At 45.3% G+C, this 21,832-nt stretch overlaps 2 protein-coding genes and 1 pseudogene across 20 annotated transcripts in view; 1 reads left to right on the top strand and 2 right to left on the bottom strand.

Annotated features, from left to right (window-relative positions):
- The window catches only part of Fryl (FRY like transcription coactivator), a 236,509-nt gene extending 228,248 nt beyond the window's left edge, over positions 1-8,261 (top strand). For 14 of the 19 annotated variants that reach the window (XM_006504150.4, XM_030254825.1, XM_006504148.4 and 11 more), the window contains 5 exons: positions 1,068-1,136; positions 3,664-3,681; positions 4,454-4,564; positions 5,760-5,950; positions 6,155-8,261. In XM_006504150.4, coding sequence (XP_006504213.1) covers positions 1,068-1,136; positions 3,664-3,681; positions 4,454-4,564; positions 5,760-5,950; positions 6,155-6,413 — 648 coding nt within the window. In that variant the 3' untranslated portion in view covers positions 6,414-8,261. The remainder of the gene's footprint in view (positions 1-1,067; positions 1,137-3,663; positions 3,682-4,453; positions 4,565-5,759; positions 5,951-6,154) is intronic. The other 5 variants (NM_028194.2, XM_017321111.2, XM_030254824.1 and 2 more) reach the window with 1 other exon arrangement.
- Positions 11,080-14,953, bottom strand: Zar1-ps (predicted gene 15847; annotated as a pseudogene).
- Positions 15,497-21,548, bottom strand: Slc10a4 (solute carrier family 10 (sodium/bile acid cotransporter family), member 4). The gene is made up of 3 exons (NM_173403.2): positions 20,796-21,548; positions 19,882-20,092; positions 15,497-16,617 (listed from the first exon to the last, which is right to left on the bottom strand). Exons 1-3 carry the CDS (start codon positions 21,383-21,385, stop codon positions 16,105-16,107), a joined length of 1,314 nt encoding a protein of 437 aa, NP_775579.2. The 5' UTR covers positions 21,386-21,548; the 3' UTR covers positions 15,497-16,104.
- Positions 21,549-21,832: the final 284 nt, after the last annotated feature.

Here is a 21,832-nt window from a genome sequence, read left to right as displayed (position 1 = left end):
TATGAGTAGAGATTAAGGCATAAATTCCATGGTAGATATTGACTGAATTTTAAGAAATCTGCTGATAGCTTCCGATAATGGCTGCCACCAGCTGTCTCTTAGCAGAAAGGTTTAACATGTTTTTATTCCAACACGCTGTCAAGAAAATAACCCAAGGGCCAGTGTTGTCTGAGTGATTGTGATAAGGGAGACAGAAGGTCAAAGACTTTGGTTTTTTGAAACAATAACCATTTCTAATTTTGATTCTCTCTGTGTAGAGCACTAAGTTACAATTGAGAATTTTAAATATCTAACACTAAAATATTTTCCAGGGAACTACTTGGCTGGTAGTTGTTTTCAAAAGAGGAAGTCTAAGTGGCTGATTCCTTCATTTCACAAACACCACCACCCCGTTAGCCAGAAACTGCAGGAACTCAAGGGCTCTACCTGAAGGCCCTTAGTTCTCACTTTGGAAATTCTGCGGCTCCATTTTTCTACACATCCCACAACGCTATTTTCTTTTAAATTAGTATTGACTTTAAGAAAACCCACATATACCCAAATGCCTCAGAGACAGAATGCTTGTCCTTTATTACCATCCAAACAGAAAGAAAATAGATAAAAACAGGATTTAGATAGATCTCGGTTTCTGTTTCAGTAATTAAAAGTGGCATGCGTCTTTGGAGAACTAAACTTCGGATGGGCAGACAGCCCTGGCTCATAAAGTTGCCTTTATTAGATCGGCCAAAGGGAAAGTGAATCTTTCATTTTCCACGTCTCACATTCAGACATAAAGGTCAGGTAGAGACAGCGAAGATTTCCAATAAAACTCACCAAGCCAAGGAGCTCACGATATGGGGCCCCACGGGTCCCGAGACCACTGGTTGTGTCTTTGTTAATAAACTCACGGCAGCGTCTGCATCTTGTTGTATTGATCCTTGTTCATTTGTTTACATGGCTGGCCCTAGGTGTGATTGCGTCTACAGCCAGTCCTAGCCTTTCTGCCTTTATACAGACAGGCTTGTTACAGCGCTGTTTTCCTTCTTAGTGTAATGACTATGGAAATTTACCCTTGCTCATTTCTGCAGTGGCTAGACAACTGCAAGAGGACATTCGGTGCCAACGAAGACATATACAGGATGAACACCAACGCGCATGTAAGTCTCTGTGTCTTTCCCACTGAGCACCTGCATCAGATATCATAAAACAATGTATGCGTGCAGCTGTCCTTACTCGATATCCCTAGAAAGAATATGTGGGCAAGCCTTTTTCATTTTGGTTATCAAAACGATCTCCCTGAAAGTTAGGTTCAGTAAAATATTGGCTTAGTAATGAAAACTTCACTTTAATAAAAGCGAACAACCAGCTTGCGACCGGAGCTTAATAACATTGAGTAGATAAGCCTGATGAGTATCCAGGCAGTCCAGGTCTATGGATATATTCTCTGGTGATAAAAGCCAGCCCCAGGGCAGTGTACTCTGTAGTCCTTACTCTAAATGTGAAAAATGTGGGTTTGTTGTGTCTTCGTCTAGTCACTTTAAGCAGTAGCAACACATTTTCTTAAGAGAAAGGCATAGCCATAATGCTGCTTGTGGGAATAGTATGTTAAGACCCGTGCGTTATTCCATAGAAGAACTTGCCCATCTCACACCTGATAATGGATTTCAGCTTCAGTAACATTTATAATAATAGATATCTCACAAAAGGTATTCTATAATAAAAATCTGAAGTCTGGATAAGAATGAAATCTTGAAAGAGTCATAAATTAACTGTTAGGCCTTTCAGACCCAGTGCCAGTACATTTTTCACGGCCATATTCTCTCCTTACGACTCAATTGAATGGTCCCTTAGTTATTCCCATTTTAAACAGGAGAACTGAGGTTCAGTGGGGCCAATTTGTCCAATAATAAATAAGTAGTAGAAACCAAGATAGGTAATTCTAAGCCCTATGCTCTTTGAGAGGAACATTAAAATCATGAATAAAGAAATGAGACAAGGGCTGGAGAGATGGCTCAGTGGTTAAGAGCACTGACTGCTTTTCCAGAGGTCCCGAGTTCAATACCCAGTGACCACTTGATGGCCCACAACCATCTGTAATAGAGATCCGATGCCCTCTTCTGGTGTGTCTGAAGACAGCTACAGTGTGCTCACATACATGAAATAAATAAATCTTTAAAAAGAAACGAGACAAGTAGAAGTTTACTCTGGAATTGAAACTGTGGACACTTTAACAGTACCTACAAGCATCTATCTAAACTAAGTGGAGCTGCTCCGTGGTTCTTAGCTAGTCCTTCTCTGTCTCACAGTCCCATAATCTCCAAGACTGTTAACTCAGTTAACAGCTTGAGATAATGCAGAGTGAAAAGCGGGAGACTGTCCTCGTCAGTCCAATTTGTGTCCCCTGCCTTACAGAGACAGAGATGTTGTGCTGTCTGTGTCTGTGCGCCAGTCTATACAGCTGTCAGTAAATATTGAGTTAATGAAGATAAACTCTACCATGCAGATGTCAGTGTACTTGCAATGTGTATGTGTGTTGTCCTTCATAATCTGTTTCACTGCATGGAGACCAATTTTGGTAAATCACAGCGAGAGAGTTTGTGCCATTGCCTGTAACTGTAGTGACCGTAGACTTTATTGGCGCATATCAACACCAACACTGCTGGCATGTGTGTGTAGATTCAGTTCCATGTATCATGCTAACAGGAATGAGGAAAGGGACTTAAAACTTGAATCCCCACCAGAATTAAACCATATGAAACCTCCCTGCTGCTGTTTGATGTTTGGATTGTACTCTGCTAATGTTACTGGGCCACTGTTGTTTGCATAATTTACAGTCAGCCGAGTGGAGCTAAAGTTCACCTTTGCTTAGCAAATCCTTTCTAAACTAACAGGAATCCTTCAGAGGAAACTGCTCAGGAAAGCAAGTTCTAGAAGCTCCGTTTACATCCCGACAGTCTATTTAAATTAGAAGTCACTCTTCTCACACATCCCGTGCCTTTCACGGTTTCGCATACATCACTTTCCCTGGATCCAAACCTGGTTAGGTCAAAGTTGTGACCCAAATGGCATTTGGAGGATAGTGTAAAACACACCAACTCTTTGTGTTCTGCCCTGCGGCCCATGCATGAGAGAGACAGCCCGAGAGCTGAGGAGAGGCTAGTAGGAAAGTCTAGAATGAGTTGCACTAGCGAGCCTGCTGCTGGTAAGTAATTCCTGTGTAAGATTATGGGCCGATTCAGCCAATCATTTGGTAAAAAAACATAAAAATAAAAATAATGGTATATGTAAGGAAGTTTCCCCGCTACAACCATGGAAACGTTATTACAAGTGGCTTTGCCGGGATGAAACCTGGATTGAAATACATTTACCATAGCGAGGGCTCCCAAGATCACTTTGCTCCGTTTTATTCTTTGACTTTTTTTACACAAAAACAAACTGTAGCTCAAGTTTTAACCTTACTTGTCCAAAGGGACGCAAGCAGAGCCCACCCTGGGTTGTTGCAGTAAGTGTCTGGAAAGCGGTAGTTTGGAAATGACTTTGTATGAATGTGGTCCTCAGTTTGCGTGGGGCATCTGTAACCTTAGTTGCGATGATTTCTTATACTAATTCTTGATCTTTTTCTCTTTGGATTTTTTTTTTTTTTTTTTTTTTTTTTTTTTTTTGTGACCCGATCACCTTGCTTAGCAAATGGGAATTCTAGCAGTAAGTGGCCTGTCTTGATTTATAGATTCCTTATCCTGGTGAGACAAACTGGTTTTCATCTGCCATTTGTCCTCTTGTGACCTAGCAACGTTTTGGTTTTTTTTTTTTTTTTTGCCATTGACTACTTTGAAAGTAGTGTGTGCTTCAGTTTTCCATATCCCTAATCTGGCACATGTTGGTCCTAAAAAACAAGGAAATGGTGAGACTTGAAAATGAATATGTGCATTAGCAGTTGTGTGGTCTCCTGTCACATCCGAAAATTTAAATTGCCCATAATCATAATCTCACTTGAATGAGATCACCAAGTGGTTTTCGTAAGAGTCCATTTCCTCAAAAGCCCCCCTTTGGTAAGAGGACACCCAGTTTCGCTCTGTCCCAGTTGACGGGTGCATTAAGGACCTCAGTGGGATCAAAGCCTGCACGCCCGCGAATTCCCCATCATCACCTCAAAGTTTTAAATTCATGTTGAGTCCTCCCTTCCAAAGCAGCCTACGTATTGCCTTCTGACACTGTCTGTCTGTCCGATGTGAAAATGTGTTTCCTACTAAAAAGGAATTCTGTAACCAGCAACAAGCCTTGTTATTTGAAAGCCAGCCCCCAAAGCACCTTCCCCCCCCCCCCGCCCCTCCTCAGCCTCACCCCGTATTAACTCGCTTACCACAGAAGCACAAACGCCAACGATTTTAACATATTTGTACTGTTTGACTGGAAGCACTCTCTCCAGTGGGATGCGGACGTTTGGCTAACCTCAGTTACCGTTGCTCGTTCCTAGGAGCTGGAGCTCTGCAGAAGGTTGTACCGGCTGCACTTTCAGCTGCTGCTTCTGTTCCAGGCCTACTGCAAACTCATCAACCAAGTAAATACCATCAAGAATGAAGCAGAGGTAAGTCCCAGCGGACAACAGGCACGGTTCTCAACGCTGTGACATAGGCCTGCATGGGTATGTGTATATGCCTGCATGTGTATGTATATATGCGTATATATATACGTGTGTGTGTGTATGTGTATATATATGTATATGTATGTATATATATATATGTATATGTATGTATATATATATATATATATATATATATATATATATATATATATGTATATGCATGCCTGCCTGCATGTGTATAACGTGCTTATGCGTGTACATCCCTTGGTAGAATGCCTAAGTCAAAAGCCACTTAATGTTGATTTTCTTTTTCCCCAGTTGATCAGTTAGCTCTTTTTCAAACTGATGTGCCGCGTTAGGCCATTGTCATAAATGAGACCTGATATCCATTGGGTCCAACTGAGCCAGACAGAGGCTCAGTAGCAGAAACAGATCTGTAACAGAGTAAAACATGCACAAAGTCGCACTGCAAAGCCCCTAACATCTCGTCTGTTTCTGTAGTTTTATAAATGAACACAGCATTCATGAAGAGGTTATTATATAGGTTCACAGTTACTGACTATAAAACCTTTTGTTCCCCTCCTTACATGCTGGTACTCGAATTGTCCTTGGGAAAATAACTGGATTTTTAAAATTTTTATATAGATATGATGTGTGTGTGTGTGTGTGTGTATGTGTGTGTGTGTGTGTATTCCTTGTTAGAATGCCTTAAGTTCATTGATATTTTTTCCCAGTTAATCGATTAGCTTTCCTTCAAACTGATATGCCATGTCCGGTCATTGTAGTAAACAAATACACACACACACTTCTATAAAATACCCTTGGTAAACAACCTTCTAAAATATACTTTTCTTCACTGTCTAAAAGCAATTATAATCTTTCAAGATGTAGTATAAACATTATTGCAACCCAATTTATCTAGAATATCTAAACCTGATATTCTAAACCTCTGTGTATACACAGTACAAATATATATGTGCTGTAACACCAGGTGCTCAGGACGACCTCAAGTTCCAAGTACCCTAGGCTCCATCAGAAGTGACTGTGCCTCTTTGTTTTGTTTACGTGCTTTGTTTGGTGGCTAGTCTCTATTCCTGACAGAAGAGTGTTCCTACCATCAGCTATATCCCCTGCAGCTGATTGGGTGCCCTTTGTCACTGACCATAGAAATAGATCTTTAAAGACTTACCTGTTTCAGGTCATCAACATGTCAGAAGAACTTGCCCAGCTGGAAGGCATCCTTAAGGAAGCTGAGGCCGCTTCGGAAAATGAAGAAATTGATATCTCCAAAGCGGCCCAGACCACGATAGAAACTGCCATTCACTCTCTGATCGAAACCTTGAAGAACAAGGAATTTGTATCAGCTGTGGCACAAGTCAAAGCTTTCAGGTAAGCCAGGAAGAGACGTCATAGCACCATATGTGATGCTCTTACACATTACATGTGGCTCATATGTATGTAGTATGCTTACTCAAATAATAAACAGACAACATTTATTCACCGGGTAGTTCTGTTCGTAGGTTTTAACCTAAAATGTAGCATGTGTAGTAACGACACACATCTCAGAACTTTAACATTCTGTATTCTCTCCAGAACCCTCTGGCCCAATGACATCTTCGGCAGCTGTGATGACGACCCTGTGCAGACTCTCTTACACATCTATTTCCATCACCAGACACTAGGCCAGACAGGCAGCTTCGCGGTCATCAGCTCAAACCTGGACATGTCAGAAGCTAACTGCAAACTGATGGAACTTAACCTGGAGATCAGAGAGTCTCTCCGCACAGTGCAGTCATATCCGCTCCTAGCACAGACCAAACCAGTTGGAAATATGACGAGCACTGGATTCTGAGCAACTTGCAACCCTCAAGAGGGAGTAAGCTGAAGATGATCAAGACTGCTAGCCAAGCACCTTTTAGGAACCCTTGTGCTTCATTGATAACTTTGGGGGCAGCACTTTTAACTGTAGTCTACTAACTTCAAAAACAAACAAACAAAACTGAAGAAAAATATCTAACTGCTTAACTGCTGCCGAGACCTCCACAGCAACTGTATGAAGAAGGAATTTTTTTTTATTTTTATTAACCTATGTGAATAAGAATAAGGGCTAAAAGTGACACGTACAAACTACATTACTCTGGAGAAAAGAAGAAATTCCAAGGATGTTTGCAATAATGGCCCCAAGATGTTGCAGGGCAGGGTGAAGTGAGGCTGGGATGGGACCAACTCCTTTTAGCTGAAGACCTGCGCCTGCAGAGCCACTTGGATTTCCAGCCACCATCAACACAGAGTTGACACTTAATGATCAACTTGACCACCCAGTCAGACAGATAACACAGACTTTTTGCAAAAAACAATTGGGTCTGGGGTTTTTGTTTTTTGCGACTGACGGGATAAGGGTTTGGGGTGTTTGGGTTTTTGATTGTTTTGTTTTTGCTTTTTGGTTTATTTTGGTCTGTATAAGGAATTATGTGTGTGTGAGTTGGAGTGTGTGTGTATGTGTGTGACAGTCCTATTTTCAAGGTGTGGATGTCTGGTGACAGCTTCTCAGAGCATGCCTAAAAGAGCACTGCAAGATTATTTTTGAAGAAATTTTATTTTATTAGATCTAACTCTTCATAGTGTGTAAATGTTAGAACACTTTAATAATATTTTAAAACTGGGTTTTTCCCAGTGTCTCAAGAAAAAAAAAAGAAATAATATATCTGTTAACGTTAGTGGACTCTGCTGCTCAGCTCTCTGATCAGTGCTTGTGTCGATGTTGATAACTAACCAAAGCAGATGCCTGCAGAGACTTTAAAATTGTAAAATAAAGATGGACGCTGCCCGCCGGCGCCTCTCATTACACAAGTTAACTTATTTCACTCGGTAACTACTATAGACACCGCCTAGACTAAAACCTGTATTTTCTTGTACGTTCGCGCCACACGCTGTTACATCAGAGAACATGTCCAAAGCTAAAGGAAAAGTTGTGGTCACTGATGGAGTGTATGTTCTGCGGGCCCTGAAGGGCTGCGGACTTCAAGAGAAGAGATGCAAATGAACTTGTGTGTTTACGCAGGACTCAAACTTGTTTCAGGCTAAAGGAACCTTGGGGATATGGGGGACACAGACAGGAAGCCTGAAGACCGACTCCCAGACCACACAATGTCCTTCTCCACTGTCTAAGTCTGTAACATAACAAACGGGATCCTGTCTTCTTCTTTTCTAATAGAATTTTGTAAAGGAAATGAATGTAGCCTCCCAACGCCTCTGATTTGAAAGGAACACCTTGTATTTTTTTATATGCATCTCTTCTCCACTGTGACTTTTGTTTGCAAACTGGGCTCCGAGGCTCCAGAGTTTGGAATAGAAATGAATTGCTTAGCTTTGCCTTTCCCTGGGGGCATGGCCCCCGACAGAAATGTAATTATGCTCAAGTGCATTAATCAAGGCCACTGTGCACGCCGTCGGACTGCTGACGTAGTTATGATTCCTGTAAAACTCCATAACTGGTCACAGCACGTTCATAATCACTGTACTTTTTTGACCCAGATAAAATTATTTTAATGGTGTTCTGGTACTGTAAATGGTGTCCTTTAAATTATTAATAACTCTTGGGCTGAGGGGGGCAGGCACAGGGATGGTGTCCGGAGACACACCACACTTCCCATCCCCCTCACATCCTTTTTGTTAAAAATAAAAAAGCACTGTAGCTGTTGGTTTGTGTGGTATTTTAAGAAGAAAACAACAAATAAAGAGGACTATAGATGACATCATGTTACCTGGATAGTTCTCACGTATAACTTCACTTTAAAAAGGCAGGGACAAAGTTAAATTGACTACCCAAAGATTTTGAACAATTCATATGGTACTGATGGGGGAATGGGGGGGGGACTACATCTGCAAAAAAAACAAAACCAGCTCCATTAGGATCTTCCTTGGCACACCTGCACTGACTCCAAAGTTTGTCTATACTGACAGAATTCTTAGTGCCTAGTTCTAATCAGCTTCTTCATTCTGCAAGAAGCTAGTGCTTGCCACATATTAATCCTCTTCATGGAACTCATCATTTTAAATAGCTGGGAAGTTGAGAGATCAGACAGTTCCCTGGTGCTGCTCTTTGGGAAGCCAGAATACAATCGCAGGGTTTGGAGCTGTGTCCATGTTTAGTGATTCCAAGGTTAGGGCTGTTAGCCTCAGCCAACCTTGGCTTTACGCATGACTAAGGGAAGAGCTGTGACAGAACATGGTGGTGACCTGCTCTGTCAGAGAACCATCACCCACACAGCAGGAGAGAGCCAATAGTGTGAGTGGCTTTCCTCTTCCCCCTAGCTTTTAAAGTAGTCCACAGTTTGAAAAGTGTAAGAATTACATACAGGCTGGAGAGATGGCTCAGTGGTAAGAGCACTGACTGTTCTTCCAGAGGTCCTGAGTTCAACTCCCAGCAACCACATGGTGGCTCACAACCATTTGTAATGGGCTCTTACGCCCTCTTCTGGTGTTTCTGAAGACAGCTGCAGTGTACTCATATGTATAAAATAAATCAATCTTTAAAAAAAATTACATAAAACACAATTCTCACAACATGCAGAGATAGCATTAAGTGTCTCCTGCTAGCCTTTCAGTCTGAGAGTCTGATGCTCTCTAAGCTCTGGGTCACACCTATAAACAGTGTGTGACAGGCCAGGGTGCTAGAATGTTGGTGTGAAAGGTGGGAACTTCTTGAGTCACTTTGTATCTGCATTCAGGGCTGGCATTCTGATCCTTGCCAAGTAATATTAGCTGCCCTGGGAAAATTAATTCAACAAATGATTTCATGACCCACTTTAACAGCCGGTGGGGTTGTCTCGGGACTCTTTGCAGGTGTTTTAGTTCATCTACTTGGCAAGTACTGAGCACATAGTATGCCCATCATGCCCCACCCAGGACGAGTCAACTGCGTTATCTCTGCCTGGGCTTAGTCCCAACTAAGAGAGAGCTAGCCCATGAGAACACATGAAGCCTGACCCTTTAAGCACATGGATCTTAATGCCCACTTCTAACCAGCCCCACTTTAGTCCCTAAAACTCCTTACCTGTCAGCAGGCACCCAGAGTGTTTTCCTTTAAAAGACAATCTATCCTCATGGTCCACTATCCACAGTACACCTTTCAAATGTTTTAGTGAGGGCTTGAGAGGTGGCTCCACAGTTAACAGACTACAAGGGCGGTTAATATGCCTTTGTAGAGGACTTGGGGTTCCATTCCCAGCACCCACACGGTGGCTTTCAACTGCAACTTCCACCCCAGGGTATGCAGTGCCCTCTTGTTGCTTTCTTGGTCACCAGGCATTCTTGCTGTACACATAACATGCAGGAAAAGCATGCATAAAATAAATATGAAAAGGTAAGACCCCCTTTAGTGCTTTCTCATGGATGACTACGTAATGGCCAGACCTCAATGGCCAGTTTTACCGACTGTCATAAACTCAGTATTTAGCCTCTCTGGTTTTCTATACCAGAGGGTCCTTTGCACATGTTGTCCTCACATGAAATGAGTCTTTTCTATTAAACTCAACTCAAATTCCAGCTCAGTTGACCTTGGCGGAGCTGTGCTTTATCGAGGCCTTTAGCCAAGAGCTTCCCCATCACGCCAGTCCTCAGTCTTGAGTGTTTGCTGATACACTTTTGGATACTCGTTAGACACACCAATGAGGAGACTGAAAGGCTGGAAGCACTGCTCATACAGCAGCTTGACAGAGCAGTGATGATCCTGGGCCCAGGTGGACCCGTCCCCTCCTCACAAGGACACTAGAGAGCCATCAAGCCCACTTTGGAATTTTAGCATGTTTCTTCGAATACTTGCTAGTGCCCAAGATGCCAGACCGGCATTCACTTCCTGGTGGACAGGTGTTGGATGCTACTATAATAAAGTGTTTAGAAAAACTGGAAGGGAACGAGGTTTTTACCTGGTTCCAGTGGTGATGCCTGTGTTAGACCAACAACCAACACCTGCTCCATTAGAAGAGCCTGAGGCTGCCCGCCCAGCATCAGCTGCAGTGGGCTCTCCAGGTGCCCAAGGGGACCTTTAAATGAGGACTACTTTAAATTTTAAAAAGCACAACACAATGTGTGCTGGGCCTTTTTAATAACATCTTTCTTAGGAACTTCAGACCTACAGACTGAAGCTGTAATATTCTTGTCTGTAAAACCTTAAGATTTGGGCTGGAGACATGGCTCAGCAGTTAAGAGTACCAACTGCTCTTCCAGAGGTCCGGAGTTCAAGTCCCAGCAACGACATGGTGGCTCACAACTATCTGTATTGGGATCTGATGCCTTCTTTTGGTATGTCTGAACACAGCTACAGTGTAGTCATATATTTTATTTATAAATAAAATTAAATTAAACAAAAAGAAAAACCTTAATTGTTGAATGAAGTGCCTGTAACTTCCTTAAGTCAGCCTGACTCACTCTCATCAACAAATGTTAACAAAGTTACTGACTCCCCGCACATGCACCCCTCAAACTGACACATGAAGTGGATAAAGCCTCAAATTTGCTTGCAATACCTTTTATTCGCAGGCTTTATATCCAAGTACACTGTCTTTCATGAAGAATTTGGAAAGGTGAAGAGGGGAGAAAGCTCACTTGTCCACTCCATTAGCCCCATCTAGCAGAAACGTTTTCAACTCTCGCTAAATCATGTATTTGAAGCTGACGGTGCTGTCGCAGGACAAGCATTTGTCCTTGCATCTCTCACACAAGTGTTGCTGATGGGGGCGTCTAAGGTACACGTGGCGAGGTCTGACTGGGCAGGCACATCTAGTTCCTTTACAACTCTGAAAACTCAGAGCAAAAAGTACAAAGGGTGAACCCTGTCTCCCCTCGATTCTCGGAGCTTCAAAACAGATTACAGAACAAGTGGCCTGCGTGCTGGGCACTGAGAGCCAGGTGCAGGGAAGCTTAGGGAAGTTTAAGGCCCCTTATTGTAGAAAGGTGCCTATAGTCCCCTTTTCTAGATGGAGTTTTAATGGCTTTCCATTCTTGGTTTCTCAGGGCCCACCCTAAGGTAATTAATTCTCCAATTACCAACTTTAAGTGCACTGGACTCTCAGATGTGGAATTCCTTTATCTCTGTCATTAATTTTAACAGGTAAATGTTGTCAAGGTTATCTAAGTCCCTTGGCACAGAGCTAAATTAATACTAAGCAAGCAAACTCTTAGCCACAGTTATGGGTAAACTGCATAGAGCTAGACAGTGTAGGATGGTCTTACAGGAAACTCCCTTTGTAAACTCTCAAGAAAAGCCAGAGCCCAATTTCTTGCGTTTCATACGCTAACTTGGGAATGTGTTTCCTATGTAGCATTGGGGTAATAGTGTACCACCTCAAGCTAGCAGAAAGGCACTCTGTTTTGCAATATGTTTTCTCTTAGGCCAAGTGGAAGAGGCAGTTAAGCAAGCCCTTTCTACTGCTAACGAGGTAACAGATGCAAGAGAGGCCATGCAATCAAGTTTTACGACAGCAGAAGGGAGTAAACACCCCATTTCACAGTGGAGGGGACTTTCTACCACCAACCTAGTCAAAAATGAAAAGGAAGGAGGAGGGAAAAGGTAGAGCCTAAAGCTACTGGAAACCACCTCCTTCAGGAAATATACTCAAAGTCGTGCACCAAACCCCTCTTCCAAAATGCAAACGTTTGGTTTACTTGACAGGTGACGTCCTCCACTCTGTAAGGGTTGTAGGATTTCTCACACACTCGGCAGAACTCTTTGAAGTACACCTACGAGGAGAAAGAGCATCGGCATGGAGCAGACACTCGGCAACACAGCAGAGCAGGAGGGCTGCACGGTGTCTCTTACCTTACTGGTGCCCTGCACACACCACACATAGGCGCTCTCCCACCGGATTTTGCAGTCCTTGCAGTGATAGTAGCCGTACTTCTGCTCTAAGAACTGAACAGCAGGGTACCAGACTTTAAGCAAGAGATGCCCGAGTGACCCTAATTTTCAGAACCTGGGACCACATTCCACTTGATACTTTAAGATTACCGTGGTAGTAAGGTTAGACTTGGGTCAACCTCTAAGTTAACCAGGTGAACTAATAGCTCAATCAAACAAATATGTAAACGGAGGCCAAACAAGATAGTTCATATAGCAGCAGACCGATAAGTGGTTTTCCCCCCTCAGACAAGGGAGAAACCAAATCGTGCGGTTTAGAGTTTGGGATTCTTCCCGTGGCATTTTATGTGGGCGATGCATTAGGACACTCACACATGGGAAAGTTGTTATGCCGAAAGAGAAAGGCTCTTCTAAAACCTTTGAACGTCTTCAACCAATACTAAATTCTCCTTGATGCTAGGTAAGTTTCCAAAAGAGTCCCGCTACCTACCCAAGTCTAGCTCATTTGGTATGAACTACACAGTGTTAGCACCTGGTTCTTAAACTTCCCGAGCTTCCCACTTAGTGACAAACAAGTTGGAAACAAGTTTTTATAACTAAGCCTTTAGGAGTGGCAGGGCTTGGAAGAACTCTTAATGCAATTTTTTACAGGTGAACGACCACCACAGAGGCCAGAAAACTTGGGATTTCTGCCTAAGAGATCACACCCAGCTGTGAACAGCAACCGCCAAGCACTTTTCTATTTTTTCTGACACCCCATTCCACTGCCACCCCAACCTCAAACACACCAGCCTTGAAATGACTGAAAAACAAGGAATGTCTCAGAGTCCTCTCCTCGAGCTCAGGGCTCTCCATTTCTTTGGTGGGGGTTTACGACCAACCACACTCTTTGTGCCTCCTTGTTTGCTAGCACAGGCAGCAACTCAAGACCATCCAACAGCTTAGCAGTGGCTGGCCTTCTGAATGAGTGGGGAGAGTGGTTTGTTTTTTGTTTTTGTTTCTGTTTTAAGCCAGGCAAGTTTGGGAGAGAGAAGCTTCAGTTGACAGCTTCAGAAACGAAGGGAAGGGCCTGGTATAGAACAAGCCTGCAAGTTAACCAAGACAGATCATCTAGAGGGGAAATAAGAAAAGGAGCCTTGGGAAACCGACTCTCCCCGCAACGAAGTTCACAAGATTATGTTCCTGCCATGTGTGCACTTATCTTCCTTCAGCCGTCTGAAGTTTGGTCCAAACCAGACTGTGTGCATTTACCGCGGAGACCTCACGTGTAGCGTTTATGTGATCAGAATTAAATAATTACAACTGGCATTCCCCAGGAGCAGAGGCTGCCTGTGGGTCGGGACACATATGGGTTGGTTTTTATTGTGTAAACGCCTCCCATTGTATTAACAGGCAGCGGCTGCAAAATCCTATATGCCAAAGAGCTGGAGAGATGGCTCAGCTGTGAAACAACACCCTGTTCTTCTAGAGGACAGTAATTCCGATCCTAAAACTCACATGGTGACTTACAACCATCTGTAAAACACCAGTCCCAGGGGATCCGACGCCCTCTTCTGCTCCCATCTCTCCACTACAACGAAGTGTACAGATACAACATGCAATCAAAACACCAAACATGTTAAAAACAAACAAACAAAAAACAGACTGATGGCATGGAAGAATTCTATGTTCTGCATCACCCAGAGCCACCAGCTTAGCCCTGAAGGAGCCCTACAATTCTGGAGGCGTCCAGGCCGCCAGGCTGGCCTCACCTGGAAACGCAGGAGCTCCTTGTCCTGCTTGGTGCTTTGCGGGGAGGGGCATCCGAGTCACCGGGGTCCTGAGCCATCTCTGCAGCAGGACACAGCTCCTCACTCCCAGGCTCAGACTGCATCACCACCACACTGTTCCGGTCCTCCGGTGGTGGCTGCTGCTCCCACCCGGCCTGCCCTTCAGCCTGGACGTCGCCCTCCTCGCTTCGCGGCTGGGGGACCGCTTTCCTCACGGCCACCTCTCTCGGCTCCGGTTCCCGGGTCTCCGAGGATGCCGGGCTCCCCTCTCCCTTCCTGGGTGTCTGCCTGCCCCCGCAACCTCCAGCGAGGAGAGGCCACAGAAGTCACGGACGAGAACGGGGCGACGGTCTGCCAGGATCGCGGGGATCTCCCGGCGCCGGCGTGGCCACGGGGTTGACAGGAACCCGACCGGGCGTCGGGGCTGGCTCGGCACCCTGCAGGCTGCAGCGTGCGGCGCCCGAGTGAACACTGCACCGAGGCGTCGCGGCGCGGGTTCACCTGCACCGCAGCGTCACGGCTGCTGACCGACCGGGGACCCATCCGCGACAGCAGGGCCATGAGCTGTGCCCGCTGGTGGCGGTCGACGTACTCCGCGGCCATGAGCTGTCTGTAGCCGGGGAGGAAGGAGGGGGGCGCGGGTCGGCAGCCCCTGGCTCCGAACCTCCAGCCATCCCCGGCTTTGGTGGCCTGCGGATAAGGATGCGGGCAGGGGTGGAACGTGCTCGCCGGGAACATGGGTGCGTTCCGCGCCTCGCCCGCCCAGGCAGCCATCAGCGCAGCCCAGCTGCCCTCCACACTGCGTTAAATAGGCGACCGCGCACTGGTAGAAAAAGCCCTACCACCTGCTGTTGCCATACTGAGCGAACCCTTCCCCACACTGGTTAAGAGGCGACCCTCCTCGTGGATGCAGAAAAAGAGCTTTCCTTGCTAGCCACAGTAACAATTTGTAGGGGAACTAGATGAGATGAGAATTCAACCCCAGAATCATCACCGAGATTAGCCGAGCCAGGTGGGCCCCCATGTCTGTAGCTCCAGATGTCTGTCATGAAGAAGGCAAGGGAGGCCAGTGTGTCTGATTAGGGAGCAAAATAACAAATGTTAGGAGACTGCTCTGAACCTCTTAGCTTGTCTCAGATCACAGCTCCAGTCTACCAGAGCAGTGGGACAGTGTCCAGCCACAGGCCTTTCCGGAAGGAAAGCCTGTAGCCACAGCCCTTTCCCACGGATGAACAAAGGGGCCCATTTTCTCTCCCTGAGGTGAGGTCTACGCATTTTCCTAAGTAAATCATTCCTTCAGACGATAAATGGAGCTGAGATGCGTTTATACAAATACAGGAAACATATGGGGAAAATGCCTTTCACCCCTGGACAATGTTGATGGCCATTAACAATAGATACTAGATCAAGTAGTCACACACATTAATATGATTTTCTCTGGCTTGAGAGTGGTTTGACGATGCAATGCTATCCTGTCGTTTCACTGACCCGTTTTGGACTTTTCTCAATACAGGCTCGCCCTGAACAGAATCGGTTGTTTGTAAGTTGAGCAAACCCATGGTTCTGTTTTACAAACATTTACAAACATTTCCAACCCCATTTCCTATCTGTAGCGATGCTGGTGGAAATGGCAAAACAAACAAAAACCGGGAAAACAAAACAAAACAAAAAACAAACAAACAAACAGCACACTACTTAAGCAGAGGACCGGCACTTTAGCTGATCCAGGTGTAAGCAATACTGGGACTCTGTTGAGTTAGAAAAACACATGGGTAATACTGAGATACAACATTACAGTGGGAAGAGCAAATCTGTTACAGGAAATGTCAACCCATCTTTATCCCGGATGCGAACCATACTCGCTACCAATGGTCACAAATAGGAAGTGATGTTTCAGCTCCCGTGTATCTCCTCGGTCAGAGGGCGGTCTGGGTGGTCTCCATCATCACTAAGTCATCCGTCCCCACGGTGCCATAGGAGGTGTCTGCCATTTCCTCTTCTTTCAGTTTCTTATAAGAAATATCGGTGTCTTCGTCTTCGTCTAGGGCCTCTCGCTTGTGCAGTATCTCACTTCCGTACATTTTGTAGATCAACACGAAGACCCCTGCCTCGGCAGACTGGAAGAGGGCGTAGAGCAGAGGGAACATGTACATGCTACCTATAAAGCGAGGCGGGAAGGCCAGTTTGAGAATCGCAGTGCAGAGCTGCACGTTCTGACTTCCTGTTTCCAGACACACAGTCCGCTTGCAGTTGGGCGGGAGGTGGAAGAGGGTAGCTAAGCCATAACCCGAGGCGTAGCCCGCCAGAGGCATAAAAATGGCGACCACGTAAACAGTTGCGGGAATGCTTGCCAGCAGTTCAGGTCCCAGCATGGTGCCAGTCATTATGAAAAGAACCACCAGGGTCACAAGCAGAGACCACAGGGAAACCTGGTAAGAAAAGAAACACATGGGCAAACTATCAACAACAACATCACTGAGGAGGCATCTAGACAAGCTACATCCATTCTAACCTCGAAAACAAAGCCTGAAGCTCCTTAGACATAACTGCTTGGAAACCTAGCTTGATATCCAGTGGCTCCTCTGGGCTCTTCACTTGCTTGGGATGGAAGGACATACAGACAGACTACTCCTTCTGAAAAGGTCTTCAAAACGATAAACCAGAGATCAGGGAAAGGTGACCGTTACTAGGCAGACCCTCAGCCTCTCGGCCTTGGCCACACAACGTTTAGTACTCTTCGTGTGTGTGCTTAATTCACTGTCTTGCTTATTTCCAATGGAGCAGCTAGAATTTAGCCCAAGAACCCAGTTATGGGCTGAGGACTAGCCTGGGCAACATAGTCTTCATCTCTCCTGAACTCTGTGCTTTCTACTTGAAATTAGTTCTTATTTCACACCAGAAAGCAAAGGCTGCTAGTATTTACAATGAAAATTAATTTAGTCTAGGATATTTTTAACCTTCAAAGTATAGCTCCAAAGATGGCTAAGAGTATGGAAACAATTATCAACTCATTCGATTAGAGAAAATTCTAAGGTCTGATGAATTGTTTTTAATTCTGTAACTCTGCTCCTTGATTTGTCTCTTTAAAACTGTAAGTTTCTTGCGATTCTTAGGGTGTTTTACAATGGTGAGGTAGTTTTAGGTATGTTGCTACTGGCTGGGTCAAATGTGCACTGTTGACGATCTGGTACATTGTTCTCATTCAAGTGAAAGAGGATGCACAAATATCTAAATTCCCCCAATCTCCTTAAGATAGGTAAGTTGCTCTTTTCCCATAGGGTATGACTGCAACAGGGATCCAAGACCCTGAAGGGTAATCCTGCCTCTCTGAGGGAGCAGACCGGAGAGGTGATTCTTCTGGAGTCTGGGCTTGACACGCACCTAGTGATCTTTTAAAGATATTTAAAATGGATCTTGGCTGGTCAAAATTTCTATTCGAGGAGATACTGAAATAGCTTCCCAAGGTATATAAAAACACAAGCCCACTGGCAGAAAACTATCACAAAGCAACACTTTTATTAATTTCCAAAGTGTATCACATTGAAGGCACCGACAGGAAATCCAATTCCTTCATTCTGAGGATGCTAGCTACAAAGTTCCTTTAAGTGATTTACGAGTTTTTAAAAAAAGAAGAACCGGGCAGTGGTGGCCCACACCTTTAATCCCAGCACTCGGGAGGCAGAGGCAGGCAGATTTCTGAGTTTGAGGCCAGCCTGGTCTACAGAGTGAGTTCCAGGACAGCCAGAGCTACACAGAGAAACTGTGTCTCAAAAAAAAAAAAAATGAAAGAAAAAAAAGAAAAAGAAAAAGAAAGAAAGAAAGGAGGAGGAGGAGGAGAAAAAATGAAAGATGAGAAAAGTCGTTTGGGAAGCAGTAAGATTGAATGCTCTTTTGGGACAGCATTGGAAATGTAAATGAGGAAAATACCTAATAAAAATATTTTTAAAAAAAGATTGAATGCTCACTTTCAGATTTGCAAAGCAAAGCTGAATGGCTGCACTTGCTAAACACATCTCAGGAGCATCCATGGGGATGATACGGGATAAGTATGTGTGTATTAAATCCTATATTGGCTATAGTGTAGGACGTCTTTCACTTAGAGCTAAATCTGTCTGCAGAACTGAACCCTCTGTTTCTCTTACTAGGGAAAGCTGGCACCTCTGTATAAGTAAAAAAAAAGCTATTAAAAGTAAACCGAAACAAAAGAAGATTCTGACTTTTAAAGTCATTTTCCATGATTGATATTGAAGTGGCTCTTCTTTTTTACCCTAAGGGAACTTGCCTTTGCACTTTGTTAGCTATGCATTTTAGTTCTGTTTATGATTTCACTGTTTTAATTTTTCAGGAGAGGTAAAATTAATATTCTCTGATCAACTATTAGAAAGTACGTGCTGCTAAAAAAATCTGTTTTAAAATAAATCAATGTCAGAAATATTTATTAATTCATTTTACTTTATGTGCATTGGTGTTTTCTCTCTCTTTCTCTCTCTCTCTCTCTCTCTCTCTGTGTGCGTGCGTGCGTGTGTGTGTGTGTGTATGTGTGTGTGTGCGTGCGTGTGTGCGTGTGTGTGTGTGTGTGTATGTGTGTGTGTATGTATGTGTATGTGTGTGTGTATGTGTGTGTGTGTATGTGTGTGTGTGTGTGAGTGTGTGTGTGTGTGTGTGTATGTGTGTGTGTGTGTGTGTGTGTCAGCTCCCCTAGAACTGGAGTTACAGGCAGCTGTGAGCTGACATGTGTGTGCTGGGAATTGTACCTGGGTCCTCCCAAAGAGCAGCCAGTGCTCCTAACCACTAGACTATCTCTCCAGCCCCCTAAAAATATTGTCTAATAATAATGATTCCTTATCATTTCATTAACTTAAAAACATATAATATAATGTAACAGGGAAGCAAAAAGATACACAGGTTTAGAAATGACAGCATAATTTTCTCTATGCAGGACCTGGCTTTATTTTGTGCTTTAAGGCCAACATTCTGTGTGTTCTATTATATTGAGAACATTATCTTGCTAATTTGAATTTTTTAAGTAAGCTACTTAAGGATACTATTTCAGGTTTTGTTTCCTCAGAATTAGAGTTTCACTCTTGAAAACATACTTAATGCATTATAAAATGTTTTGAATAATTCTATTTAATCTGCTCTGATTTTTAGTACTATTCAATTTGTGGGAATTGCTTGCCATTTTGTGGTTTCGTTTGTTTGTTTTGAGACTTAGTCTCACTATGTAGCTCCTGTCCGGGAACTCACTATGCAGACCAGACTGGCCCTGTACTCGGTGATCTGCCTGCTTCTGCCTCCCAAGTGCTTGGATTACAAGCATGTGGCTCTGTACCCTGCTAATGTTTGCAATTTGACCACACTGTGCCCCCATGAGTGGTTACTAATTGTTCATTTTCAGAGGTCTCACCACCTACCAGGCAGGAGTTGAGACAGGGTCTTGCTTTGTAGTCCAGACTGGTTTCAAACTCCAGACCCTGAGCACCGGGATTACCACTTGCATCATTATTCCCAACATGAGCTGTGACTTAATTAGAGATATTCCCCTAGGAATTTCCCACCTCAGACATTAGGCTTGCCGTATACACCTAAGTATGTCCCTGAAAGGCCTTTGTATCCTTCCCTGCTTTCCAAACCTCCTAGCTTGCCTGCCACTCTTCAGAGACCAGACTCTAGGAAGAGAAGAGAGAGCCTACCTTCACGATGTAGTCAGCCACGCGGTTGTATTTGTAGCGAATGAAGACGCCTAGCCCAATAGGAATGAGAGTGCTGCAGAGAGTCAGGGTGACTGCCCCTAGGGGGAGCAATTGCACCAGAGGGGTATTGATCCAGGCACGGCTGTAGATCCAGAGGCAGAGGGGCATCAACACCAGGGCCAGGAGTGTGGAGGAAATGGTCATGATGATGCTGCAAAAAGGTATGAGCAGAAGTCAGAAAGGGATTTGAGCCAGAGTCAGCCATGTCTTTCCTTACCTGTTACAAAGCCCCGGGAAGGGAGGTGGTAACACTGCAAGCCTCCGGGTTGAAGTCTGCAGAGAATCTATTTTATCATGTCGCAATAGAAACAGGAATTCAGGCAAGACAATGACCTAGGATGCAGGACCCAGGACAGCTGCCCTGGGCGTCGTGAAGCCTGGAAACTGGGTACCTGAGAGGATGCGAAGGAAAGAAACCTTTTTTCTTTTAACCCTACCAAATAGCCTGCAGCACGGAAGCTGGCGAAGCGACTTGTTGGATGAAACTCGATTACATTGCACTCTCAAGATTACTTTCCTTATGGGACTACAGTCCTGATTTGCTTTTTTTGCATTTCCTTCGAGTCCTAGCTTCTGACTTCTCCCTTCTCTTTGCCCTCCTGGAGACATGAGTTAAGACCTTGTCTCTCCGGGAGGGGCTGTGTGTGAAATCCCAGGGCCTTTAAGCAGCTAGGTTCTAGTCTAGATCTTCCCCCACTGACACACAATCTTTAAATGTCCGCCAGGATTTCAAAGCCAAGCCTCCATATACCCATCCCCACCCCATCCATCCCTCCTCAGGGCTTCACCCAAAGGACTCCAACACACCCCTCTTGCTGTGAATTTTATGGGTTGGGGTGAGAAAGAGGCCATACCTGAGGTTCATGTCGCCGTCTACCAGCAGGGACATGAGATTGGAGAGATTTCCACCAGGACAGCAGCCACATAGGAGTACAGCCACCGCGGCCACCTCATCCAGCTTGAAGATGAGGGCCAGCAAGAAGGCTAGCAGCGGCAAGAAGCCGAACTGGCAGAGCGCAGCCAGCAGAGCGCCCACGGGCCGCCGGACGTGCGCCCCGAAGTGGTTCACGTCCACGGTACAGCCTAGACCCAGCATGGTGATGCACAAGGCGGCGCCCACAAACACATTCAGCCCGTGGTTGAGCGGCGTGTCCCAGAATGGGGGCTCGTGGGGGATCCAGGGCCGGGGGAAAGCGGAGGAGCCCTGGCCAGCCACGCCGACCGTGAGGCTGCTGCTCGTGGGCTCTGGAGTCGGGGTTGCCTCGGGGCTAAAGCCGATGCTTGGACTTGGAGCGAGGCTGAGCCCCGGACCGGGACTAGAGGTGACAGCGAGAGGCGAAAGGGTGCTGGCGCTCGGGCTGCCGGCGTTGGGAGACAGGGTGAGGTTGTCAGGCAGCAGCGAGGACGGGGCAAGGAGCAGGGTGGTGTTGTCCAGGCTGTCCATGGCTCTGTCGCCGAGGCACGGTCTGCAGGGGCTGTCCCTGGCCACACCTCCTCCCTCGGTCCTGTGGTCCCTTTTACCTGTCTGTCTGGTCAAGCGTCCCCGCGGCGTCGGTGCGGCGGGCCGGTCGTCGCTGTGGTGTGCATGCTGCCCCACAGCTGGCACTGAGCGCCGCGCGGCCCTGTCGCCGCCCGCCCGCACCGCAGGCCCCGCCCTGCTGCTCGGTCCCCTCCTTTTAATCACAGCTAAGTGGTTCTGTACCAGTGCAGCCAGGGGTGGAACAAAGACCCGACAAAGCCCAGGAGGGCGGAGAAGACCAACCAGGCCTGGCTACCCATCAAATTCTCTGATGGCCCTGCCTTTTTTTCTTTTGAAAATAATTTTTCTAGTTCAAATGTTAAATTTGAACATAAAGTCCCATGTGAGGTTTGGATAGATGTATAAGCTTGT

Source organism: Mus musculus, chromosome 5 (assembly GCF_000001635.26).
Source record: "Mus musculus strain C57BL/6J chromosome 5, GRCm38.p6 C57BL/6J".
Classification (NCBI taxonomy): Eukaryota; Metazoa; Chordata; class Mammalia; order Rodentia; family Muridae; genus Mus; species Mus musculus.
The sequence above is the reverse complement of the archived record's forward strand: the minus strand, read 5'-3'. Positions and strand labels throughout refer to the sequence as shown.